Raw genomic sequence first — 26,292 nt, forward strand, 5'->3', positions numbered from 1 at the left:
TAAAATATGTAAGCACAACAAGCACATCGTTATAATTGGAAAACCAGTCATGGTACTTGTGGCAACTGTGCAATATAGTATTCCTTGGGTTTCAAGAGAGTCTTAATTCTGATGGCAGATTGTTTTCATAATAAAGATGTCAAGATGTCTTGAATGAATCTGGTTTAGCTAAACCCATTTCAAATGATGAAAAAGAGACCAGCCGAGATTATTATCTTTACTACTTGTTCTGGAATGTGTTTCTCAAATGTATGTTTAGACAAACACATAGTTATTGTAACACACTCCCATTAGTACCTACACACCCAAGTGACCTCCTGCCTCCCTTGCCCCGGTGTCCTTTTCTTCCATGTATTTTGAAGTAACAAGGCTCAATTAAAATTTTCCCTTCCCAAACATTTAGGGCACTTCCTGCCCTAAGTTCCCTTTTCCACAAAGTGATTCAGTATTTTACCCTTGCCCCCAGACACTCTGATGTTTGTGTGTAGTTTCTGGTATAGAGCTTTGTCTCAAATTTCATGAGATTAAGGAACAGAGATGATCACTGAGTTTGAGTAAGGGAGAGGAAGAGAGACACTGCTCACGTGACATTTTGTCTTCTAGAGCTCATCCTAATCTTTTCCTGGTATTACCAGTATCAGGACCATTCTCTTTCAGGCCCTGTGTCTGGCAGATTGTCTTCATCCATCCTGCCCTTGCCCTCACAATAGTGTGTGACCTTGTTCATGGTGGTCCCTTTAGTTTTAAGAGCCTGTGTCAGAGAAAAGGGGAGTGGTCAGAGTTTCAGAGTTGGGGGGGGGATGGAGAACCAGGAGCGGAGGTAGACAAGCAACCTGTGGGGGACTCCGGGCCCCCTCTCAGAAAAGGACCTACATGGGGAACTGGTTCATGAAGATCCTCTGCTCTACCCCCACACACTCCTCCTTCCTTGGCTGAAATAATAGCAGCTGTTGCTTTATTCTCTTGCAAAGGAAAAGGGTCAACATATAGAGTTTGGTGAGCCTCTCCTTTGGCGATCAGTTCTCCTTCTAGACTCACTGCTAAAAACATGCCTTGGTGGTTGTCTTCAGCTATTTCAGAATTTTAAAAGTATGGAGAAAATACTTTCGTACTGGTTTTCATTTGTTAAATTTTAAAAATCCTATAAATAAGAATTCTTTTTTTCTTCAAGTTTATAGCCTTGTAGCTGTGGACCCTGGGAGAGCTCCCCCCATCCCTAGCCCCATGGTGGGAAGGATGGAGATTTAAGCCTCCTCTTTTGTTTGCCACTTTGGTTTCCAGTACTCTGCCTTGACCACTTAGCGTTCTCTCTGAATAGCTATAGGTCGGGAGTAGTGGGTAGGAACGTCAGAGAAGAGTTGGCGTGAGAACGGAACAGCACCACAGAATAGAAGGCAAGAGGGAAAGAAAGCATCTTGGAGGAAGAAAATACTGCTGCCTGGTACCCCCTAGCAGAGATATCCGGCCTATTGTGCCCACACCACTTGCTGCTGAAGAATTTCAGGCTTCAGTGGTGACAAGCTCAGGCAATAATGGGAAAGAGAGTGAGCCCCTTCTGAGAGAAATTAGTGCAAGCACAGAAAGCCAAGATATTTGAGATATGATTCAGACTTGAGGATGAAACATTGAGCATGGGACATTTGACTGAAAACAGATCAGCCCATTTTTAAGGTTGGCAAATAAATGGCACCATCCCAGTATTGGATAGTTAGCCCTGGGTTTCTTGAAACCCAGGGCAAGGGTAGGAGAAGCTAAGTTCATGCATTAAAGCCAAAGTTGGCCGCCTTGTTTGTGAGAGCTCCAGTTGGTCTCCTGAGTGGCAGAAAGTATATGATAATTAGTGTCATAAGAACAAAGTTCAAGTTCCCACTCCATTTTACTTGGTATTGACTAAGACCTTAGTCATTTAAGTGTTTTTTAATCTGCATTATGGGTTGTTGTTAAAAATAACATATCAGGTACTAAGTAAGTGCTTATTTTGAAAATTATGAATGATGTTATTCAAATACAAATGAAATTATAAATTGAAAGCCCTGGTGTCAGTTCTCATGGGACTTACCATTATATCACATTTTGGGGGCAAACCCAGCCCAATCATGGATACTCTTTTTTTCAATACTTTACCTTACTCTAAATATGTTGGTATGAACAAAGTTACTACCTAAAAATTAAATCACTGGTAGAATCTGATACTGGTCATTGGAGTACAGTATAACCTTTTAATACATTTATAAAAAGGCAATTCTTAAGTAGTAAAGAAAATAAAATTTTAATTAGTAAAGAAAACCATGTTATGATTGGATTATACTATAATTGGATTTTAGTGTTTTATGAGATTAGGAGGGGAAAGAAAGAAGAAAAGTGAAGAAATAGCTAATGAAACAGAACAGCCCATATTATTATCATCTGATCTTTTGAGGGGTTTGTGTCATGTCCAGTTTTTTACTATCCCAAGAGACATTAAGATATGTTCCGTTTGCTAGAGCAGGAAGGGAAATCTTGAAAGTCACACCTCCTTTTTTACCTAGGATAACACCTCGCCTGAGGTAGACTTTGAAGATGTCCTGAAAACAAGGGGGCGAAGATGTTTAACATGAGATAAGGTACTCCATGCCCAGGGGAGAAGGTAGAAACAGGAGAAGAACCCCACCAAACAGAGAATTTTTTTTTTTTAACTTTGATGAGATGAGATGAAATGAAATCCCAGAGAAACTATTTGAGAACTTTGGCTTTATAACCCAATGTCTAATTTGAATGCAAATTGATGATAAGTTGTTAGGTGATCAGAATAACGGCTTCTATTTTGCATAAAAACATGGAAAAAAGACTCCCAAGTGCGTATATAAAATAATAAGTCTTTTCAAAATTGTTAATGCTAGTTTACTGGTGTGAGTCACCACAGTGACTTGAGATAGGCTCAGGTTATCCTGCCAGAAATTTTTTTTGAGTAGCTCTTCATACACACTACTCACTATTTACACTCATAGCTTCCCCAACCAGTAATAACCTAGGAAAGAATTTGATTGCCCCTTTAAATCATTAGAGAGCCACATGAAATCAACTCTTGAGGCAGGAAATGGGTGATCAGGTGTTTGCTGCCACAGCTGATGACGGGCCATTCTTTGGCTTTTTTCTTTCACCTTTTATGATGCCCTGATGGAATTTGATGCCAAGTTCTCATAACTTGTATAAAATCCCATTGCCGGGTTGGAATGAGGGTAAGGGGGGGTGTTGAAGGAATGACTGTCCCCTACCTTCCTCTGGAAAATTCTTTGGACTTACTTCCTGAAAATCTCCTTCTGTTTGCCTTCACCAGGAATGGCGGCCCTAGATAGTAAGGCATCAGGGAAGATGGGAATGCGAGCGGTAGTCTATTACATGACTACAACCATCATTGCCGTGGTAATTGGCATAGTCATTGTCATCATCATCCATCCTGGGAAGGGCACAAAGGAAAACATGCACAGAGAAGGCAAAATTGTTCAAGTGACAGCTGCAGACGCCTTCCTGGACTTGATCAGGTACGTCCTTGCAAGCCCACCCCTTGGGGTATATTCTGACTGCCCAACCCCTCTTTTGGGGGAGCGAGTCAAACTGCAGGTCAGGTGTCTAACTGCACCAGCCTTGCTGGCTTGAAGTGAAGGTCACATCTCCATTTCTTTCTAACAGAAGTTACAGCTTTTGTTTTCTGATCTAATGGGAAAGAGATGAGAAGAGCAAAGAGGGGATAAAGATTTTGAGTCCCTTGCTTTTAGGATTCAGGATCTGATCACTCACTTCTCTTCTCAGCTGTGCAGCTTACCTTGGAATATGAGTAAGTCTTACCTTATTGTCTTGCTGTTTAAGGCTAGTTTTTATTCAACTGTAGCCTGTTGATTGGACTCTTCTAATGTAGAACTTGTCACCGGTATAATCATCCATTAGGCACAACAATTTCTGTCCAGAAAGGCCTTTCAGGATCATCTGGTTATACCTGTTCTAACATCTTCCTTTTACACTATTGCCAAAGAAAGGATTTGGCAGACCAGCAACGAAAGAGTAAAAGATGGCTTCTTTAGCATTGTTTTGTGTACAAACTACACACTGATTGCCATGAGTCTTATCTAGTACTTGAAACAGATTTGATGGTAGCGTCATCTCACACAGAACTATGAAATAAACCCGAGTTTGATCCTGGCACCTTCCTCATTGCTGTCTCTACACACCAGCCTTTGTGTCGGTCAGATCCTGGCAGGAAGCATATTGCATATTCAAAAGGATCAGTGAAAGGGCTTTGGAAAAGTACAGGCAGGGTTAAGGGAACCTACAAGGCATGGTGAGGCACCACCAGCAATAGGAAGCTTTAAGGCTTTTCACCATTTTTTCCATGACATTTACCATTGGGTAGGTTAGGTTAGGAGTATTGTATTATATTCTCTTTCTATAGGATTTCTACTCCTTGTTTGAAGAATTGGGAGCTTGTCGTTACAAGTCTGGTTGATTCATCAGAGTACTGTGTGTTTCTGCCTCTCCTTGCCCCAGCGGTAGGTGTATGAGTAGCCCATCCCCACCAGTCACTTGGCTCCAGCATTTTTCCTGAAATCTCCTGAACTCACATTTCTATCAAGATTTATATAGATAGACCCACTGAGCATAGATAGGAAGGAGATGGAAACAGGATGGTCTAGGCGGTAAGAAGAAAGGGACAAGAGTTGATGACCTTAAAACATGACTTTGATAACCTACAACTGCTGGAATGTCAGGCTCTGCAACTTCCTGGGCCATGTCTCCTTCTCCCATAGTCTCTCTCTTTCTTTTTTTTTTTAACAAACTCTATCAATTTTAATTACTGAAAATGTTTCAATGTAAATCATATCTTCTCTATCACACAATACATCTTCTACTACTAGGAGTACCAGATCGTTAAAGATTCCAGTTTATATTTCCATGCTAAACAGAATTTCATTGACTTTAAAAATAAGCATTTTTCATTTTTTCCATGGAATACCTGTTAAAAAATGTCACAAGTAACTGGTGCAAATGAAGCTTTCGAGTGGAGTACACAATCAATAAACACTTGCAGATTTCCACAAGAAACCCAGCACTATGTTCATTGCCATATTCCTCTTTTCCAGTCTACATTTTTTTGGCCCAGTAAAGGCTTCACCGGGCCCAGACTCTCCCCCACACACCCAGCATTGTACTCCTTACATACACGGGAAATAATGAACGGCTCTCATGGCCAAATGCGGGCAGAAAAAGAGGCAGAAAGGGACTTGAACAATTTTCGAGTGCGAATATCACCTAGGGGTAATGCAGAACGGTCTTCCTCTTTTAAGAGTCCCAAGTTCTCCAATTAAAATTCTTTAAATAAAAGTACCAGCCTACCCCACTCCCCCTCCTCTGGAAACTACAGGAAGAAATGGTTTCTGTTTAGATACCGACTTTTCCCGCTCTGACTTCTCCGGCCTCCAAGGTTGCAGATGCCCCTATCCCCACGCCAAATACCTCCTCTACCTCCTTGTCCCACAGTCTTAAACCTTGGGGCCCTAATGATAGTTTATTCCAATATCCTCTTCAACAGATGAATCAGCAGAGAACTACATGGGTGTAGTGCCTTGGCCAAGTTCATCCAGCTGGTTAGGGACTCCCCAGCTAGATGGTGGCCCCTTGAACTCCACCATGAACCCAGACCTGCTCTGAGAAAGTGCCAAACCTTACCACATGGACCACAAGTTTAAATTTTGTGAGCCATCTCCCCATTGGTCACCAAAGAGCCTCAAAAGCTCCAGCAATTCAGAATCAAGAGCCCATCCTCCAGCTGGCCTTTGGGTGGACTTTGTGGAAGATAAAATTCCAGTCTGACCATGACATTTGATTCAGAACAGTTGGTCCATGAACACATGGCATAGTATCAAAATGGGTATTATTAAATAAGAACTCAGTTAACCAGAGTGTTTGTAACCAAAGGTGTTTCCATGCTCACTTTGGTTCTTCCCAGGAGAAATATTTGATGATATAATGACCAAATTTTAAAAATCCCATTGTCTGACGAAAGGACAGATGAGTTGAATTTGAGACTTCCCTGAAAAATATGAACTACGTGGGCCCCACACAGGGATGACCATATGTCCCACATCAAGTCATAAAATCCACTAAAACCTTTCTTCTTATCCATTTGCTGCTTGGTTTAATACAGTCTTTAACTTAGACACAATGAAAAAATATTTAAGAAGCAAACTTATTATTTGAGAAATTTTTCAAATAACCATTATTTTCTCTGCAGGAATATGTTCCCTCCAAATCTGGTGGAAGCCTGCTTTAAACAGGTAAACAAACACTCTATAGCCACTAATTCACTTTTGAAATTCCTCTTGGCATACCACACAGAGCGGGATCCTCTTGTTTATTTTATTTTACTTTTTCCACTTCTCTACAATAAGAAACACTTTTTTGCCAACCAGCTGGAAAGCACTAGAGTTTTCTGAGGAATTTGCAGGGGATGGGGAGGTCTTACTTTGTTTTAAAGGCTTAGTAGTTGCCAGATACTCTAAGTCTTGCATACAAGTACCTCATTGAGTCTCTGTTAATTATTAAGAAGGCCAATCAGGACACTCCCTTCTTCTCTCTGCCCACCACCCCCCAACATTCCACACACAAAAGCCCACCAAGCAAACAAACAGTATAAGACATATTTACAACTCAGCTTTAAAGATTAGGGAGATTATTCAAGTTTCTGGTTTAATTAAAAAAATCAGTGGGTTGGCTTTTGAAAGTCTACTAAGGGCCTTATGGATTCTGAAGGAGGAATCATATCAGAAATGGCATCATCATTTCTTAAATGCCTGCTGTGTTGTATTTGGTCCTCACATGAATGGGATGGCTATCATTGTCTTCATTTTCAGTGATGAGACAACTCATCTATGATAATGCAGAAGGATTATTTAATAGTCACAAGATCTCACAAGTTATAAATGGTAGATCCAGAATTCAGATCCATCGCATTGACTCCAAATTCTATCCTCTTTCTGCTCCTACATTCTGTGAAGTCCAGCTCCTTTTAGCCCGGATACACAAAATGCTTGGCTCTCTGTGTTATGGATACAAATACATTTTACTGTTTGGGGGTGAAGTTTATTCTAACTTCACCTGAATAAAAAAATTTGTTACCCAAAATACTAAAAGGAATACAATTAGACATTCTGGGTTGAATAATAGTTCCTGAACATTTCTCCAGATGGTGTCACTTCACCCTAGTTGTAATTCCCTAACCCTTCTGCTTAGGATCTCTAAAGCAAACAAAATAAAACTCCAGCCCAATGGAGGACTAACTTGTACACATTCAAGTCATTCTTTGGTTCTCCTCCCTTTTTTTAAAAATTCTTACTGACTATTTTTAATAGGTAATGCATGCACACACTGCAAAATTCAAACAATCCTTTCTTTTAAAAGAAAGTCTAAGAAGTCAAAATCAAACTTTATTCAAAACCTGCAATAATCATAAATAATAACCCCCTTTCAATCTAACCAGCCCACCCCAGCACCATGGGGCTGACTATTCTAGTTAGTCAGCTGGCACTGGGCAACATCAAAAATGCTGATTTCTAGCAGCACTGGGAAAAGTGCTGACTTGAGCAGATTTATTATATTTGGTTTTGGATCGCATTTCCAGGATTTTCAAAGGGAAGCAAATGTATCTTCCCAGATCTATTTGTCTTAGACCAAAATGCAAATGAGGTTGCAATTTCTGTAGGCTACAAACTGTGTCTAAGGGGAAAGAGTCGGAGCCATATGAAAGGCTAATCAGGATTGGAAATCTACCCTAGACAATCCATAAAATGCAGAAACATCCCAGCGAAGTAGAGATTTGAACATTGATTGGAAGAGGAGACTTAAATGGGCCAATTTCCTTGTCACTTAGGATTACCAGCAGTATCAATGATTGGTCAGAGATGTGTCCATAGTATTAACGGCTGGTTATGCCCTTGTTTGAGAGTAGTGGTTTCTCACTGGACACAAAAGTCTCCCCTTCACTCTTGGTAGCAAAATGGCCCAACACTTCATGTACAACTAAGCGTTCTTCCCCTAGACTGTAGATCCAGGCAACACCCATTCATAATTACTCTCTGATTCTTTACTACCATCAACATAAAGACCAGGCATTCTACTCTCATTAAAATCATAGATGGGTGGGCTTAATTTTTTTATGTGGTCGTAGTCAAATACTGAGTCTTCTGTCTGGGACATCTATGTAGAAGCTGTTGAGAAAAGGCTAATTTGAATAAGAAGAGAAATTCCTTTATAAACTTGAGAACTAGGTTGTCATCCTCAACTATTAATCAAGTATCTATTCTTAAGAATTGATATTATCAGAAATGCCTTGAAGATCATTGTTTGGGGATTTTTAAATTTTTTTTAATTTCACTAAGGCTTCTTTTATTCTAGTATAGTTAACATACAGTATTATATTAGTTTTGGGTGTGTCATATATTGATTTGACAGTTCTATACATTATTCAGCGCTCATCATGATAAGTGTACTCTAATTCCCATCACCTATTGTCCCCATCTCCTATCCCCCCAACCCCCTCCTCTGATAACCATCTATTTGTTATCTGTAGCTAAGAATTTGTTTCTTGGTTTGTCTCTCTGTCTCTCTTTTTTTTTCTTTGTTTTGTTTCTTAAATTCCACATATGAGTGAAATCACAGGGTATCTGTCTGCCTCTGACCAACTCATTTTGCTTAGCGTTATACTCTCTAGATCCTTCCATGTCATTGCAAATGGCAAGATTTCATTCTTTTTATGGCTGAATACTATTCCATTATGTATATATTTATCTTCTTTGTTAATTTGTATATGTATATCTTCATATATGTGTGTGTGTGTGTGTGTGTGTGTGTCTGTGTCTGTGTGTGTGTATCTCACATCTTCTTTAACCATTCATCTATTGATGGACACTTGGGTTGCTTCCATAATTTGGCTCTTATAGATAATGCTGCTATAAACATAGGGGTGCATAGGGGATTTTTAGATTTTTAATATTAGCTGAAATCTACCTCACTAAGTCTATTCCCCAAAGGGCTTTGTTACTGAGCACCATTAGCCAACATTAGCTGGCTTTAAAATTTACAATGCATTCTCATATATTCTGCTTAATTTGATCACAACAACACCGTTAGGTAGAACCACTGTGGTTATTTCTGTTTCACAGATGTCAAAAAGACCAAAATGATGTCTGGTTGATTTGTCTATGATCCCATAGCATGACAGATAATAAAGGGACTATATGAATATTTAGATTTACCGCTTTTTAAAAGCCCATTTTTAGCGATTTTACTAGGGTTTCAGAAGAAAGCAAAAGCACATGTATATTTCAGACTCTTCAGCCAGATACATCTTTCCTGCTATGATTTGTCTTGTGTTTGAGTGTGTGTGTATCTGTGCTGGAGAAGTAGTAGAGGTTTGTCACAGATTAGACAAATGCTAGCTAGATACCTTCTATAACAGTATTTTTTGAATGCGAGGTTAATGTATATCATTAGAGAAAATTGGGACAACAGACAAGTAAAAAGAAGAAAACAAAAACCACCTCTAATCCCTGTTGTGCCTTTTCTTTTTTAAGTTTAAAACCAGCTATGAGAAGAGAAGCTTTAAAGTGCCTGCTCAGTCCAATGAAACGCTCGTCGGCGCTGTGATAAACAATGTGTCAGAGGCCATGGAGACTCTTACAAGGATCAGAGAGGAGTTGGTCCCAGTCCCAGGGTCTGTGAATGGGGTCAATGCTCTGGGACTAGTTGTCTTCTCCATGTGCTTTGGATTTGTGATTGGCAACATGAAAGAGCAGGGTCAAGCCCTGAAAGAGTTCTTTGATTCTCTTAATGAAGCCATCATGAGATTGGTAGCGGTGATAATGTGGTACGTATTTCCACTTACTGTATATGTCATATACAGATGTTTATTGCCATCAGCATGGGTTCCGTACCAAGGAAGTTGCCACCAGGCGGGATGGCCGATGGCAACAATCTCACTTGGGTAAGCACATGAAAATCAACAATTTTGGGGGCCTATAGTGGCCTTGGAGCCCATCTGCAAACTCCTCTTAATAAGTTTGCTTCCTTGTTTTTGAAAGGTGTCTACTGCTTTTCTGGCTGGTGGGATCCCATTCCTCATTCCTTCATTTTTTATCTATTTGGTATTCAGTTATATATTTCAATATATATTTATTGAGTGTCTACTATATACCAAGCATACAATGCCACACACTCTGGCCATAGAAATGAAGAAAACAGACAAGGATGTCCCAGAACTTCTATTCTTTTAAGGGATATAGAAAAATAAACAAATCAACCAAATGCTTTAGTAACAAATGCTGTGAAAAAATAAATAAATAAAACGCCAGATTTTATTTTATGCGATGTGAAAAAAAGTGTCTGGGGAGGAATCACAAAATTTATCCTGGATTTTAGCCTCTGAGGAGGTGACTTTTTTCGCTGAGATCTGAATAACTAGGAAAAAGTAGCCACACAAAGTGCCAAGAGAAGAGCATTCACAGTAGAGGGCAAAGCAAACATAGAACACCCTTGACCATCAGAAAAAGTGAGATCTCCTCTCCTCCGTTTTTATCCCTAAGAAAGAAATGTAAAGTCATGGCAGTCCAGCTGCCTGCCCAAGGGACTCATGGGGAGGGTTATAGAATGCCAGTCCACTGTTCATAACAAAACTTCTTCAGAAAAAGTTGAGAGTAGAACACAAAGGAAACGACTAAATCCGCGGAGGAACATTGACCTTGGAAAGTAAATTCTCGCCAGCTGGGAGAGAGCACTTTGGTTTAGGCCTCATGTGGGGGTTGCTTTGCCTTTGTCCTTTACTTCTAATCCAGACTCCTTCTTGGCACTGGAAGGAGGAAGGCATCCATTTCTAAGAAAAACACTCACCAACATGATTAAAAATACCCTTTGTCTTTATGGCCATGAAAGCCCAGAGAAATCCATTTCTCAGGAGCTTGTACGAGGTGGATATGAACTTGGGCACGAAGGCTGATCAGAATGTGATCTCCACAGGAGCCCTTGGTTGAAATCGTGGAGCCCCTCCTTTGAAATCCTGGCAGAGCTGAAAGTGGACATTTATCTTCATATTATTAAAATGCCTCCACCTTTCACCTCTTTTATGAAAGAAACCCATTCAAGGCTGCTGAATGAACCTCACATGTAGCTTTTCAAGCTGTACATTCGCCCGCACATTCAACATTGAGTTATTACTTTTCTGAAAACAGGTACTCTTATAATTTCCTGGCCTGGGTTTTGAAAGGAGTTTTAAAAAGAAGCATTGTATTTTCAACTTGAAATAAGACCTCCACAGTTCTCTTCTCCTTAGGAGTGATTGGCCCCTCTGTGTTTGGTAACCGTGAGTTTGGTTGCGTCTTACCACGCACATCAGACAAAGGAGCGAAAGAGGGGCAGAGGGACATTTATGCAGCAAAGGTTGTTAGACGTACAAGTTATTTTGTGTCTCACTTGTTCTTTCTTGAAATGTGTCGGGGGAAGATCTCAAAAGCCAGTGGCAGCCTATGGGTGATAATTACTTAATTAGAACACCTATAACCTGATCATGGTAGTGCGTACATGCGCATTATTAATTTTAGTAGCTTTGAATTTATTATACAATTGCCTTTGATCTGTGGCAAATGGTACTAGTCTTCCGTTTGCACTAAAACGTAAGATGTATTCTTTTTTTTTTTTTTAATTTCTTAAGTGAGTAAGGGAGAGTGACAGAGAAGGAGCAGGGGGAGAGGCAGACTCCCTGCTGAGATGCGGGCTCCATCTGATCCCAGGACTCAGGGATGGTGACCTGAGCCAAAGGCAGATGCTTAACCGACTGAGCCACCCAGGCACCATAAAATTTATTCTTAGAATAAATTTATTTAAGAGTTGATTTGAAGGGACACCTGGGTGACTCGGTCGGTTAAGCGGCTGCCTTTGGCTCAGGTCATGATCCCAGAGTCCTGGGATGGGGTCCCGCGTCGGGCTCCTTGCTCAGTGGGAAGCCTGCTTCTCCCTCTGCCTTTGCCTGGCACTCTGCCTGCTTGTGCTCTCTCTCTCTGACAAATAAATAATTTTTTTAAAAAAATCTTTAAAAAAATTAATTTGAAGACCAATACTAAGTAATATTGTAAGTGGTGTATAATGTGGGAGGAAAATAATAACAGACTTTGATGAAGAGAGATGACTGCAAATCTAAAACACTGAAATGGCACTGTGCGCATCTTGCTTTAACTTGGAAATCAGGCTCTGCTGTGGGAAATGCTCCCAAAAGTCTGGATATTGGTTCAGTGGATTCTGGCTCTTCAGAGTACTTAGAAAGAGAACAAAAGGCAGGGGCAGTTGGGTGGCATCTGAGGACCACAGAAGTGATCCAGGTGGAGTGAAAGGGGAGTGATCTAGAAAAAGAGGTGAGTTTAAAAACCTCTGTACTGGCCCTTTTTCACAGCCTCAGGAGGAAAAAAAATGTGACCTAGAGAAATTCTGAGTGAGAGGAAAGCCTTTTTATGTACCATTTGTGTGTGTGTGTGTGTATATATATATATGATTTTATTTACTTATTTGACAGACAGAGATCACAAGTAGGCAGAGAGGCAGGCAGAGAGAGTGGAGGAAGCAGGCTCCCTGCCGAGCAGAGAGCCTGATGTGGGATTTGATCCCAGGACCCTGGGATTATGACCTGAGCGGAAGGCAGAGACTTTAACCCACTGAGCCACCCAGGCGCCCCACCATTTACATTTTTAAAAGAAAAAAAAAAAAAAGAACTTCACAGTTTCTGCAAGTTCTAATAGTATCCTGGGCACAAAAGTTTGGGCCATCAACTCTGTCATATTTTCTTGCCACTTGGTAGTTTCTGTGGAATAGCTCGTTGGAAATCAGACTTCCAACCGTGCGTGTGTTGCTTCTACATAGGTACGCCCCTCTGGGCATCCTCTTCCTGATTGCAGGGAAAATTGTTGAGATGGAAGACATGGGAGTGATTGGGGGGCAGCTTGCCATGTACACGGTGACCGTCATCGTCGGCCTGCTCATTCACGCCGTCATCGTCTTGCCCCTCCTCTACTTCTTGGTAACGCGGAAAAACCCTTGGGTTTTTATCGGAGGGTTGCTGCAAGCCCTCATCACAGCTCTCGGAACCTCCTCCAGGTATGGATGTCCATTGTATGGCTCACTTCCGTCAGAAAAATTGTCTCAGACTTAACTTTGATCCAGAATCTTGGTAGTGGTCCTGAGGGGCTGGTGGGGGCGGGGAGAGCTGAGCGGTGGTTCTGGGTTTTAAACTTCCAGACATTCGATTTGGCATTTTCATGCAGGTGCTAATCACACCTAGTTGGGATGCAGGGAATGATGGTCGGTATACCCTTTGGGGAGACAGATGGAAATCAGCTCTTCCTTTCCTGCCCACTGTCATCTCTCTCTTCCAGTTGGCCTGTGCCCGAGGAAAAGATGGCAGAGTCACTCAGCACAGGGGTGGGGAGAGGGGAGTAATCACACGTCTTCCCAGATGAACCCAGGAGCGAGAGAGCTGCCAAATAACCCAGGGAGGCAACCCATGCTCTCCTGGCCCTGTTCCCCTATTTATACAAGTGCTGACTTAAGTTCCCTTTAAATTAGGACTTAGGAGAGGAAGGAACTAGGTCCAAAATATCAAACACATAGTCATGATCTAACAGATCTGGACGGTCAGCTGACACACCCTTTTTTTTATTTTTTCCCCATGCTCAGTTCTGCTACCCTACCCATCACCTTTAAGTGCTTAGAAGAGAACAATGGCGTGGACAAACGTGTCACCAGATTCGTGCTCCCAGTGGGGGCCACCATTAACATGGATGGGACTGCACTCTATGAGGCTTTGGCTGCCATTTTCATTGCTCAAGTTAACAACTTTGAGCTGAACTTTGGACAGATCATTACAATCAGGTATGAGGAAGGTTCTATACAACATTTTCTTAAGAATGACTTTAAATGCTGAGACGGTGATCAAGGATTGGATGAAGAACCTGGTTGGAAAGGGGATCAAACCTAAACAAAAGCTTGGGGGTTTGTGGCAATAGATTTATTTTTTATATTTAGATATTTTATTCATTTTTTTAAAAAAAATACAGATGTACACATTTATTAATAATGAAATTCTAATAATATAGAAATGTAGAAGTTAAAAAAATGTAACTTCCCTGCCACCATCACCACCCCCATCTTTCTACAAGTCACTTCTGTTAATGTTTGGGGTATAAAGACCTTTTCTTACACCTAGACACAAACACTTTTTAGTAATTAATGGAAACATGCCATACATACTGCATGTCGCTGGATTAATTTATTTATCAATATATCAATATCAATTTCAATATCAATGTATCAATAAAACAGCTAGCACTTTCCTTTAAAATCTACAGAATACATAGTAAGGGTAATTCCTTCTAAAAAATGTAAGATTATACTTCAGTTTTATTTTTTATTTTTTATTTTTTAAAGATTTTATTTATTTATTTGTCATAGAGAGAGAAGCGAGAGCAAGCACAGGCAGACAGAGTGGCAGGCAGAGGCAGAGGGAGAAGCAGGCTCCCCGCCAAGCAGGGAACCCGATGTGGGACTCGATCCCAGGACGCTGGGATCATGACCTGAGCCGAAGGCAGCCGCTTAACCAACTGAGCCACCCAGGCGTCCCAATACTTCAGTTTTAAAAGGCATTAAAATATGTTAGCTTTTATTGCCAGTACTGAAAAATTACACTGAAAAACTGGTTTAACATTTTCTCTTGGGTTAATTTTTAGACAGTATAAAATAGATGAGAGACCCCATTGACAACAGGTTGAGAATTTTGTTTCTATAGACTATTTTTTTAACTACTATATTTGAGGTATCTAGTGAAAGGTAATTTTACTTTCTATACCCTCCCCTAATTTTTTAGTTTCCTTCTCATGAGGCAGCCACTGTTGCTTGCTAATTTCTTTTATAGTCTTCTGAGGATAGCCCATGAATATACATGTGTATATGTGATTATAATCCCATTTTTTGCTTACTGAAAGTCAGTTATACACAACAGACCAGTAAATAAGTGTAAGGGAGACTTTAAGCCTCACAAGCCAGATCAGACTCTTTTCTTCTGTGTGTGTGTGTGTGTGTGTTTAATTATTAGCAATTTATTTTGGATATCAAAGTAAGTCAGATTTTTTTTCATATCTCATATATGTATGTCTGTGTGTTTGTGTATTATAAAAATTATCTTACAAACAGGAAAGTTGAATTAATATTACAACAAACATCTACCTAGATCCAACAATTGTTAGCATTTTACCATTTTGCTTCTTTCTTTCTCTGCTTTCATTACATTTTACATATACATAGTCCAACATGCATCTCCTGAGAATAAGAATCATTTTTTACAAAACCACAATAGTAAGATTCTTTAAAATACTTCCAGAATATCCAACCTATATCCAGATTTTCCTAGTTGCCCCAAAAATGTCTTTTATAACTTATTCCCTAGACCAAGGTAAAATTCAGATTTATGGCTTGCGTTTGGTATTCATGTCACTTTAGTCTAGTTTTAATCTGCCAATGCCCCCAACTTGTTTGTGTACATAATATGTCCATATAGAAGTTAATTATGTTAGACTCTGTATATATATTTGAGCTATTGAAAAATAATAGCTGTAGGATATGTTAGGATATTAAAAAAAAAAAAAAAAGAAAGAAGAAAGAAAGAAAGAAAGAGACTGGTCACAGCCAGATGTGACTGGCCCGAGGGTTCTGGGACCCCTGAGCACAGTCTAGCTACACTGGGGCTGGGAGAGCAATATCTCAGCTCCCCATAACCCGTTCTTGGGCATACCTTGGCATACTGGTTGAAAAGCCCTGAGTTCCTAAAAAGGCTCAGTTGCATGTGACAGAGTAAAATATTATAGTAACAATAAGAGTGACTTTCTCTTGTGGAGGAGCTGTACTCCGCAAAACCCTCAAGACTAGTAGGTGTCTTACACAGTGTAAGGGACGCAGTGTAAGGCTTTGATTCCATCATCCCTGCGGTATTACCCTTATCCAAAAGGTCCAGATGGCTCATCACCACCTTCAAATCTTAGCCAGTGGGCAACAGAGGAGGGCACAGCCCACAAGAACTTGATCACTTTCATCCATATCTCAGTGGCTTAAAACTTAGTCTGAGCTCCAAGGGAGGCTGGGAAATGTAGTCTTTATTCTGGGCAGTCATAGACCAGCCAAACATTCTAGTACCATAGAAGAGGAACCATATAAGATATAAGAGAACCAGAACAGTCTCTTCTACAGACTCACTTTTATTAATTCCACCTTATATCTAAGTAATATTTTACTCTTTATAAAACATTCTCACATCAGCCATCTCAAATAGTTATTTAATGGAGTTCTAGACAAGGTTGTATGCCTTACAAATCAGGTCTATACTACCTCCATAAAAAATATTTATAGTGGCACAGAACTTTATTCATAAATCATTTTGCTTTGGAATTAATAAATTTGATTTTTTATGATTTTTTTATTTATCTATTTGACAGAGAGAGAAAGAGACAGTGAGAGAGGGAACACAAGCAGGGGGTGTGGGAGAGGGAAATGCAGGCTTCCCCACGAGCAAGGAGTCCAATGCGGGGCTTGATGCCAAGACCCTGAGACCATGACCTGAACCATAGATAGCCACTTAACAACTGAGCTACCCAGGCACCCCAATAAATTGGATTTGTTTTCTGACCACATTAGTCATACATGTTCAGTATCTTTACAGTCCTCTAGTTGCATAGAGGAATTATAGAAAACAAATCGTGATTGTAACTATACAGTATTTTAGACCTTATAAAATATTTTCATATTTTATATGTGAAAAAGTCTCTCAGCACCAATGTCTTCCTTTAAAAATGGGTATAATACTAAGACCAACTTCCTAAGTGTTGTGGGGAGGATCAGATGAGGTAAGCCATGCTTAGCATATCAGATAGCACTAATAAGCCCTTGATAAATATTAGTTAATATTATTGTTAGCTCAGTGGATCTTTTTTTACCATCTCCTTTAAATTTTTCTAAAGTATATTTTCTGCTAACCCAGCAGCTCGGACGCTGCCACCGCCACCGCGCGTGGTTTGCGGGGCATTCTCTCTGTTCGGGGGGACACGTACAAATGTCTTATGTTTGGGAACTTCTTTTAACAGCATCACAGCCACAGCTGCCAGCATCGGGGCAGCTGGGATTCCTCAGGCAGGTCTGGTCACCATGGTCATCGTGCTGACGTCTGTGGGTCTGCCCACCGATGACATCACGCTCATCATCGCCGTGGACTGGTTCCTGTGAGTATGCTCGGCCTGCCTTCTGGCTGGCTGTCACAGGGCCCCCCCCCTCCGTTATTCTGGGGTACCAGGCAGCTTGGCCCACCTGCCAAGAGGGCTCCACCAAGAGGGGCAGCAAGGCCTGTGAGTAACTTGTCCCCCCCCCCCCGGGCCCTGCCCTTATCTAGAGACCAGTCCCAGCCGCCAAGCGCACTCACACCCTTATCAGCCTCCCACCCCGGACCCCATGTGGCAACTACAGTTCTCACTCCATAAAGCCAGTCAGCGATTGGGAAACTGGCTGTCTGCAAAGGCATTTTCTGAATTGCACAACACATCCCGGAGGTGGCCAGAGCCCAAGGACAGGCCTCACACGCAGGCTCGGTCCCTCCTCCTTGTGCTTCCCATTGCAATGGCGTGATGCAGTGCAGATGTTCCCGTGGGAACCCAGCAGGCAGGGGGCGGTCATGCAGTGGGAAAAGCACTAGAGTCATTAAGTAGAATAGACCTTTGGCTCTGTGGAAGGTCCCAAGGAAGGTACCCTCCATCCCCTCAGACCCTAATCTCAGGGGGCCTATCCCTCTTCCATGTTCCCCGTGCCCTTCTAGCTGACATCTTTTCTCTCGTAAATTCCCTTTCACTTGCAAAAAAAAATTTTATCACAGTCTGCCCAAAATGAACGCCTGGAAGGATACAGTAGGTGCTGGGGTCAACTGTAAGTTGCCTTCCCTGGAAGGATTATGAAGAGCTAATGGGTGTGTTCAAGGCACGATAAGCAGGAGGAGGGTAATCAGTTGAGAGCATGAGTGCCACAGTCACTTGGATCTGTGTTTGCGTCCCACCCCTGTGCGACACTGGGCTGGTTCTCAGCCGTCCTAGTTTCCTCTTCTGTAACATGGAGAGGATAATGCCATCCACCTCCCCATGATGCCTGAGGATTACATGTCGCGAGGCCTGGCTTTCAGCCCACGGTTGAGCCCACGGTTGGCACTTAACTGCCATGAGGACTGTTAGAGGATAAAGCTGTGGTTCTCAAAGCTTTTATCCTCAGGACCCCTTTACACTTAAAAATTACCGAGGACCCAAAAAGCTTTTATCTATGTGGGTTATAGCTATCAATATTTATCATATTAGGAAAACAGAAATGTTTTAAATGTTAAATTCATTTAAAGTTTACAATAACCAATTCATTACATCGTGACATGAATAACATTTTTGAGGGAGAAAAAAATAGCATTACAAACCAGAAATTGAGGGAAAAGAGTGATACCATTTTACATTTTTGGAAATCTTCTTAGTGTCTGGCTTAATACAAGACAGTTGGCAGACTACTTCTGCATTGAATTTGTTGGGGTATCTCTTGTGCTGTGTTGTGGTCTTTGCAAAACCCCACCTAGGTATTCATCAGAATGAAAAGGGCCAAAACCATCTTGGCATTATTATGAAAATAGTTTTGACCTCCGGGGCCCTGGGGATCTCTGGATCACACTCTGAGAATGACTGGTAAAAAGGAAGGCAAATTGTAGGAAAGAGAGGCAAAGAGAAATTTTAAATAGAAGGAGTAAGGGAGGGTTCTTGCCCTAGAGTACTGTTGGTACTCTAACATTACATTTATACATAGTAACTGAACATTGGTCAGCGAATGGATAAGGAAGATGTGGTCCATATATACAATGGAGTATTACGCCTCCATCAGAAAGGATGAATACCCAACTTTTGTATCAACATGGACGGGACTGGAGGAGATTATGCTGAGTGAAATAAGTCAAGCAGAGAGAGTCAATTATCCTATGGTTTCACTTACTGGTGGAGCGTAAGGAATAACATGGAGGACATCAGGAGAAGGAAAGGAAAAATGAATTGGGGTAAAGTGGAGGGGGAGACAAAGCATGAGAGACTGTGGACTCTGAGAAACAAATTGAGGGTTTTGGAGGGGAAGGGGGTAGGTGGTTGGGAGGACATGGTGGTGGGGATTATGGAGGGGGCATGTATTGCATGGAACACTGGGTGTGGTGCATAAACAATCAATCTTGGAACACTGAAAAAATAAATTTTAAAAAAAGTAAAATGAACATTGGTCATTTTAACTCAGTAACTACTGTGTGTTTAACTATGTGCCCTTTTAACTCAGTAACTACTGTTTAAACATTCTGTGTCTGTTATGTAAGGTCGCGGTTGGTGGATTACACCAAGCAGAATTTTAAAAGATGCCTCTAAAGATTTAGCAGCCAGTTCAAAATATGAGCTGAAATCATGTGATGTTCACAGGAGCCCTGTTTTTTCTACCCCAGGGACCGCCTCCGCACCACCACCAACGTGCTGGGAGACTCCCTTGGAGCCGGCATTGTGGAGCACTTGTCGCGACACGAACTGAAGAACCGAGACATGGAAATGGGTAATTCCGTGATCGAGGAGAATGAAATGAAGAAACCATATCAGCTGATTGCCCAGGAAAGCGAGACTGAGAAACCCACTGACAGTGAAACCAAGATGTAGACTAACACACAAAAAAATGTTTTCTTGAGCAGCAGGTGTTTGCAAACCATTGTAAAATGTTTCCATCTGTTACAACTCATTCTCTCCAGGAAGCCCCTTACCTCCCTTTTCCTGCATACTCTGATAGGATTGGAAAACAAGGGAGGATCTTGCGAGTCAGATCAGGTCTTACAAGTTTATGTGGCACACAAAACTGTAAATGTGATTTTTTTATAAGCTAAAGAGTAAAACAAATAGTGGACTAAAACATGCTTTTAAATCAACTTTCAAACGTTAAAAACCATTCAGAATACAATTCAGTTTTAGTATCAAAACAACTTGATAAACTACAATCAGTTATCAATAGGAGAATAGAAAGGGGGTTTTTTTCCCCCTTTCTCTTCTGATTTGTGTCCTGATTTTATTACTATCAGGGCAGTATGAATACACAGCTAGCACAGCTGTAAGGAGTCACATAAAGTGAAATTTCCATGTGGCCATGGACAAGTTACATCTCTTCTCCAGGCCTCAGTGTTCTCATCTGTAAAATGAGTGAGTTCCCTGGATGCCTTAATGGTCTCTTTTAGCCCAAACATCCTGTGACGTCATGGAAGAGCCTACTCTCTATTCCCCCTTGGAACATCCTATAGCAAGTATCATTCCATGGAACATGGGACTTTCAGGAAGGACACTTACTGGAAACGAACCTTTCTAAGTAGGGGAGGGTTGGCTGTACGGTTTACCAGGTCCTGTGTCCAAAAGGTCAGCTATGCAAGGCACCAGGCTGGAGGCCATTCCAAGAGTGGACTAATCCGTGAAACCCTGCACAGTTCTTCCCAACAGGGGAAGTAGTCCCTTCTTTCCTACTCTTCCCAAACGGAAGGGACTGCTCTGGGAAGGACGTCTCCTACCACTCCTCAAATGACTGTAGACTTTTAGAAAGTAAAATGTAAGACTAGCAACTAGCAAGGCTGCCCATGGTCTTACTACAGAACACTAAAGAGCCAGGTAGGAAAGAATGGAGCATGGTTGACATTAAAGGGAGGATTTTAAAGCACCGAGATATTAGATCATCTTTAAGGAATAATTTAAAACAGAAAGGTTCATTTTTTTTTTAACCTGAAATACTTTTTCTCTTCAGTTCAAAATCATCCCCAAAGGAAGTCTGCCTATCAAGAGAGAAGGTCACTTCTCATATATTTTTTAAAGAAGTCAAATGAATGAGCTCTCTCTCTAATAGAGGGTCTGTGAGCTGGCTGGGTGGTCTCTGATTTGAAAAGGTTTTTGACTGTAATCAAAAGTTCTTAGAATGAGAGAAACAAGATATGTCTTTGTGCTGCAATTCCACTTATCAAATCATTCAAAACCTTCAGCTGGAGTGAGGTTTGGTTTTATTTTGTTTGTGTCCCTGAGAGAAATGGTAGAAGATGAATCAGCATGAAGACACTGCCGATGCGTTCTAAGAAAAAAACAGAACGGGCATCAGCTGCAGGTGAGGCAGCTCCCAGGTTTAGAGGAGATTGATTTTTTAGCCCCTAAGGAGTTCAAAGACATGGAGTGGGAGCTATCAGACAATACCAGCTGTGTTTGAGTTTCTGACCGAAAATGGTAGAGAGTGGACTTAATCATGCTAACAGACTGAAAACCTAGACACCCTCCGACATACAATTAGAGAGATTTTTTTGTATAGCTCGTGAGCGTTCTCTGTGTACAAAAGTTAACATTAGGCGGTGGTCGAGAAAAACGTTTAATGCCGAGGCTCTTTTTGGGAACTACACTACAAAAGTTAATATCCGTGGTTGTCATCTCGTGACACCGGTAGAGGAAAACATTAATCATGTCAAATTAATTCTGTTACACAGTGTGATCTTTTTTCATACTAACCATTTCTTACGGAAAGCAAGCCCTCTAGGATGTTCCTCTCGCCAGCCCGTCACAGGCTCCGCATCTGGGTGTTCCCAGTGGGGACTGAGAAGCATTACTTTGTAGATGTATTTTCAATAAAGAAAAAAATTAGTTTTACATTATAATTTTGTATGTTGTTGTTATTCTTCTGCCTGAAGAAAAATCCATGTTCCTTCCACAGACGTATTGTAGTGAGCTCAGGGCAGTGCTGGGAAAGGCTACCATGCAGTTTTTCTAGATGATACTAGGTAACATCATGGAAGGACCAGCTGAGGGAGCCCGTCGTAAGAAAATAAGAGAGGACAAGGGCCCTCCCTGCCCAACTCCTAGAACCAGAGCCAGAAAGGAGAGTTGGTAAAGGAAGCACTTTGCTGTATAGGCCTGCACTTACTTGTCCACATAAATTTCTCAGATAAATTAAATCATTTCCATGTGGGGATTGGAAAAGTGTAATGCCACCATTGGCTCTTCCAAAAAAGTAATTTCCTGTCTGGCCTTCAAATTAGGTAGATGTATCTATGTGATTAATGCTGCCATTTGTGAAAAGAGCGGAGTGAGATCTCAAGGGATGTTTTAGAAGCAGTCCCTGTCCTAGTGAAACCCTTCTGTTCATAAAGAACAACTTTTGGACTACCACTTTTTCCCCTCAAGCTTTTTAATAAAGAATTGGCAGACGATAATATGGAATGCCCACATTGAAGTTGTGTCTGAAGTTGTGACCCTCTCTTCCTGTAGGTAACAGAGGAGAGGCTCTTAAGTAGGGTCTGTAAACCCTTGGGTCATCCATGCGAAGACTTAGTTGAGTTTGCGTAGCCCTTGAAATTGTAGGGAAGGTTTTGTGTATTTGCTTTTTTCCGGGGTAGACATTTTGATTTCCATCTATTTCTCTGAATGATTTTATTTTTAACTGAAAATAATATAAAAATTTATTGCCAAGACTGTGAGAAACCTCAGTGAATGGAGAGATATGCAATAGTCTTGGATAGAAAGATTTCATATCATAATGAAGTTAATGCTCACCAAAATGATCTTTAGACTCATTTACTTTTCAGACTCCAAAAATATTGTCCAGAGAAACACGCAAAGGGAAAACAACCAGAAAGAGGCAAGTTAACACAAATGTCAGGGTAGTCTGAAGGATCATTCGACCAAAAAATTTACAAATCACGGTTTGACCAGCACATCCTAACTTTTTTCAAGGCATCTGTGAGCTTCAAATAGTTGATTGCAGAAGTGGAAGGAGACTGCTCACAGCCTGGGGGAACCGAACCAGCTCTGGCCACCTTGAGGGGACTCATATCTGTAACCTGTAGGACATTCTGGACATAAAAGCATTCAGGAAAGTGCCACAAAAGATCAGCCCGCTGCCGGAAAGTGCTTCTTCCAGCAGGCAACAGCCTTTTTCTCACTTCTGTGGCCAAAGCTGGATTTTGCCCCCCACGCCTAACCCCTCCACAGTGCAAGCCTGGGAAGCCGGTCATCTGCCTGTGGGAGGTCTGTGGAGATGCCCTTAGAGTTCAGGGAGAGAGCAGCTCTGTCAAGGTGTGAATGTAGGACCTGTTTTGAGGTGCGTGTAGGTGGGGTGCAGAAGATGATGGGGAAGGAACAACTGAACATTTTTCAGGCTAACGTTTTAAAAATGTTTCTGATGAGTAAATACATTTCTAACGAAATTTTTAAATCCTACACTTGGAGAAGTTGGGAGTCTGTGTGTTGTTCCCTTTCTCGTATTTATCCCTTCAGCACCACTGTCTCACCCCCAGCAGGATTCCCTTTCCCAAGTGAAATGGTTTCACTCTCCAAATAAAACCCTTTCTCGTCGTCTTTATTCAGACACACCATGTGGAAAACAGAGATTTTTAGTGCTGTTAATTGCGCGGGTCTGAAGGGAGCTTAGAGGAAGGGCTCCGTTCCCTCTGCATGCGAGCCCAGGGAAGAGCATCCTGCGGGGGAGGGGCCGGGGCGGGGGCAGGGGGCCCTCTTTCCGGGCTGCCGCTGGGCACTTGACCGAGGCTGCTGTCAATCATCCGGCCTCCGCGGCGGCGCGCAGCCTCTGCTCCCACCCGGGTGGTCCCCGAACTGGGGCAACAATGACCTGCTCTGTGTGGCCTGTTCCCGGGGGACAGAACAGTTGGGAGGTGTCACGCCGAAAGCAGGCTCCGAATGAATAAGCCGATGGAAAAAGAGCAAGGCAGCCAGAGCGAAGGAAGCGGAGGGGCAGCTTCTAAGAGGGAAAGTGGGAGATGCGGAATCTCTGGGAGTAAGGAAGCTGGGGCTGGTTGGGGCGATACCCAGGACAGCCAGCAGGGGGAGCCCGGAGCTCCTTGAGGGGCGGCGGGGGTTGGGGGCAAGGCCTAAACGTCCTCTTGAAAAGAATTCGCTTGATAAGACAGAAGGAATTCCAAGGTCTGCAGAGCAGAAGGAGGATAAATAGGACAAAGCCATCAAGCTGTTAAAATTTTTTCAGTGCACCCATTTCCCTTTTCTCTCTAGTCATCCTGCTTCTCCAGTAGTCTCTCCCAGGAACCCCTTCCTTGCTGGGTGTTACTCGCTCTCCCTTTGTCTCCTTGTGACCTGCCGCGCTCCCCTCCCTGCGCTTTTTTTGCTACCCTGTTCTAAATTCGCCTCTTCAACACTTATTTTTCCCAGGCACATACAAGAGCCTCGGAAGCGGGATGGTAACATTTTCCCACCGGATTTCCCTCAACACAACCGCAAAACTCTTAACTCAACCTTCAGCCTGGAAAGTCACATTTTACCGAATCTGCACATACAAGTAGGGTGGTCAGATAAAATTCAAGACATCCAGTTAGATTTGAATTTCGGATAAGTAACAGTGTTTCAGTGTCAGTATTAAATAATGATGTTTTAGTGTAAGTTCATCCTGAAATATTGCCTGGGGCAACCAGTATTTTTGTTAATCTAACAACCCTACATATAAGCGAAATGAAGAATTCAAGACAATTGATGTTTGCCTCCATGAAGTGATGCTGTAGAGAAAGTTTGTGTGATTTTAGTAAAACCTATCGTCCTAACTTTGAAGTTCTCTCTACAAACAAAAATACTGCTTTAAAGGTATTTTAAATTTAAAATGGGACATTCATTTCCCATTGTTTATTTGCTCTGAGGACATTATCACTTATTATGAGTTTGTGAATCTTGTGGCTCCCTTTCAAAAACCTGATCAATCACCTTTAAGAATTCACAGACCAGTCTTGGGACGCCTGGGTGGCTCAGTCAATTGAATGTCCTACGCTTGATTTCAGCTCAGGTCATGAACTCAGGGTCATAGATGGAGCCCCTTATTGGGCTCCTCGATCAGCACGGAATCTGCCTGGGATTCTCTTCCTCTGTCCCTGCATCTCCCACTCCACAATCTTTCTTAAAAAAAAAAAAAAAAAAAGACTTCACAGAACCATCTTAAATATATTAAAATATATTAAATACCATTTCAGATATCTATGCTTAAAATATTTTAAGATTCACATCTGTTTTTTTTTTCTCCTCATTCCTTTTTTTTTTTTTTCCTTTTTCTTACTCCTTCCTCTTGACCACCACGCCCTGCCCCAACATAGAATATTTTCTGTAATCCATTACAGGGCTGAAAATTTTTTGCCAATGGTGGACACATTTTTTTCATTTGGGGTGCTCCTTTTAGGAAAGTGTTTAGGAAAGTGCCCATATTTTTTTTACACTCAGCTATTCAAAGACCATCACTTTCTAGTCATTGTAAATTTGGGAATGAGGCATTTTTCAAAGCTTCTTCAGGGCACTCCAGCTTCCAAGGACAGGCACCATTCCCACGAAAGCCCCTTCTTTAAACCACAGGCTGAGGCTTATGAAAAGCAGGGCCCCATGGATACCGCAGAAGGACAAAACATGCCCCTAAAAACCATAAACTCTTTCCCAGTCATCGCATAGGCACATGTTAAAGATAGCACTGAGTCTCCAGGAAGATGGGGTCAGATGACAATTTGTGAATTTCTTTTTCAACTCTGTAGGTTCAGGGGATCGTAAAAGGCCTGAAAGCAGCCAGCCAGGAGCTGCAGACATGGCAGGAGAAAATAAAGACCATCCAGGGATCAGCTTAGCCATGAAAGGAACTGATGATGGGTCTGCCCTGGGGAGAACTTAGCACTCACAGGCTCTGTCAACAACGCCAGTCTGAAAAGGGTCACCAAATTCCACTGCCTTGGCACTGTGGGACCTCTGGGAAGCATTGTGTCATTTAAGTTGATGGTGAGCTATTAGCCAAAGAAGTGGAAAACAAACTCGAGAAAGTCCACATGCGAGTCAGCAAACTAACACAACTAGACTAAAAATAGCTTCATGCGCCCTAAAACCTGAAGGCCTTCCGCTTCAGAGCGGCGGTTCCCTGCAGACTTGTACACAGTGCTGGGCTGAATCCACACTTGCTACAGCGGAACCCTCCAGCATTTTCACCAGGGAGCCTGGGTCATCTCCGTTAACCCGGGAACATCATCTATTAACTTGGTGGTAATGGTGGTTTTAGAACAGGTTCACCGGGCAGGGGGAGAGAAGAGCAGAGTTAGACAAGAGAAAGGAATTTTTAGTCTCTCACTTGCTTTCAACCAACTGTGGG

At 41.8% G+C, this 26,292-nt stretch overlaps 1 protein-coding gene across 1 annotated transcript in view; it reads left to right on the forward strand.

Annotated features, from left to right (window-relative positions):
• The window catches only part of SLC1A3 (solute carrier family 1 member 3), a 76,561-nt gene extending 54,747 nt beyond the window's left edge, over positions 1–21,814 (forward strand). Inside the window, exons 4-10 of the mRNA XM_004738004.3 lie at positions 3,317–3,521; positions 6,266–6,308; positions 9,603–9,895; positions 12,931–13,164; positions 13,744–13,938; positions 17,196–17,330; positions 19,601–21,814. Of these exons, the coding sequence (XP_004738061.1) occupies positions 3,317–3,521; positions 6,266–6,308; positions 9,603–9,895; positions 12,931–13,164; positions 13,744–13,938; positions 17,196–17,330; positions 19,601–19,805 (1,310 nt within the window). The 3' untranslated portion in view covers positions 19,806–21,814. The remainder of the gene's footprint in view (positions 1–3,316; positions 3,522–6,265; positions 6,309–9,602; positions 9,896–12,930; positions 13,165–13,743; positions 13,939–17,195; positions 17,331–19,600) is intronic.
• The last annotated feature ends 4,478 nt before the right edge of the window (positions 21,815–26,292 follow it).

This window comes from Mustela putorius, unplaced genomic scaffold (assembly GCF_011764305.1).
Source record: "Mustela putorius furo isolate JIRA1106 unplaced genomic scaffold, ASM1176430v1.1 tig00000407_pilon_pilon_pilon, whole genome shotgun sequence".
Taxonomy (NCBI): Eukaryota; Metazoa; Chordata; class Mammalia; order Carnivora; family Mustelidae; genus Mustela; species Mustela putorius.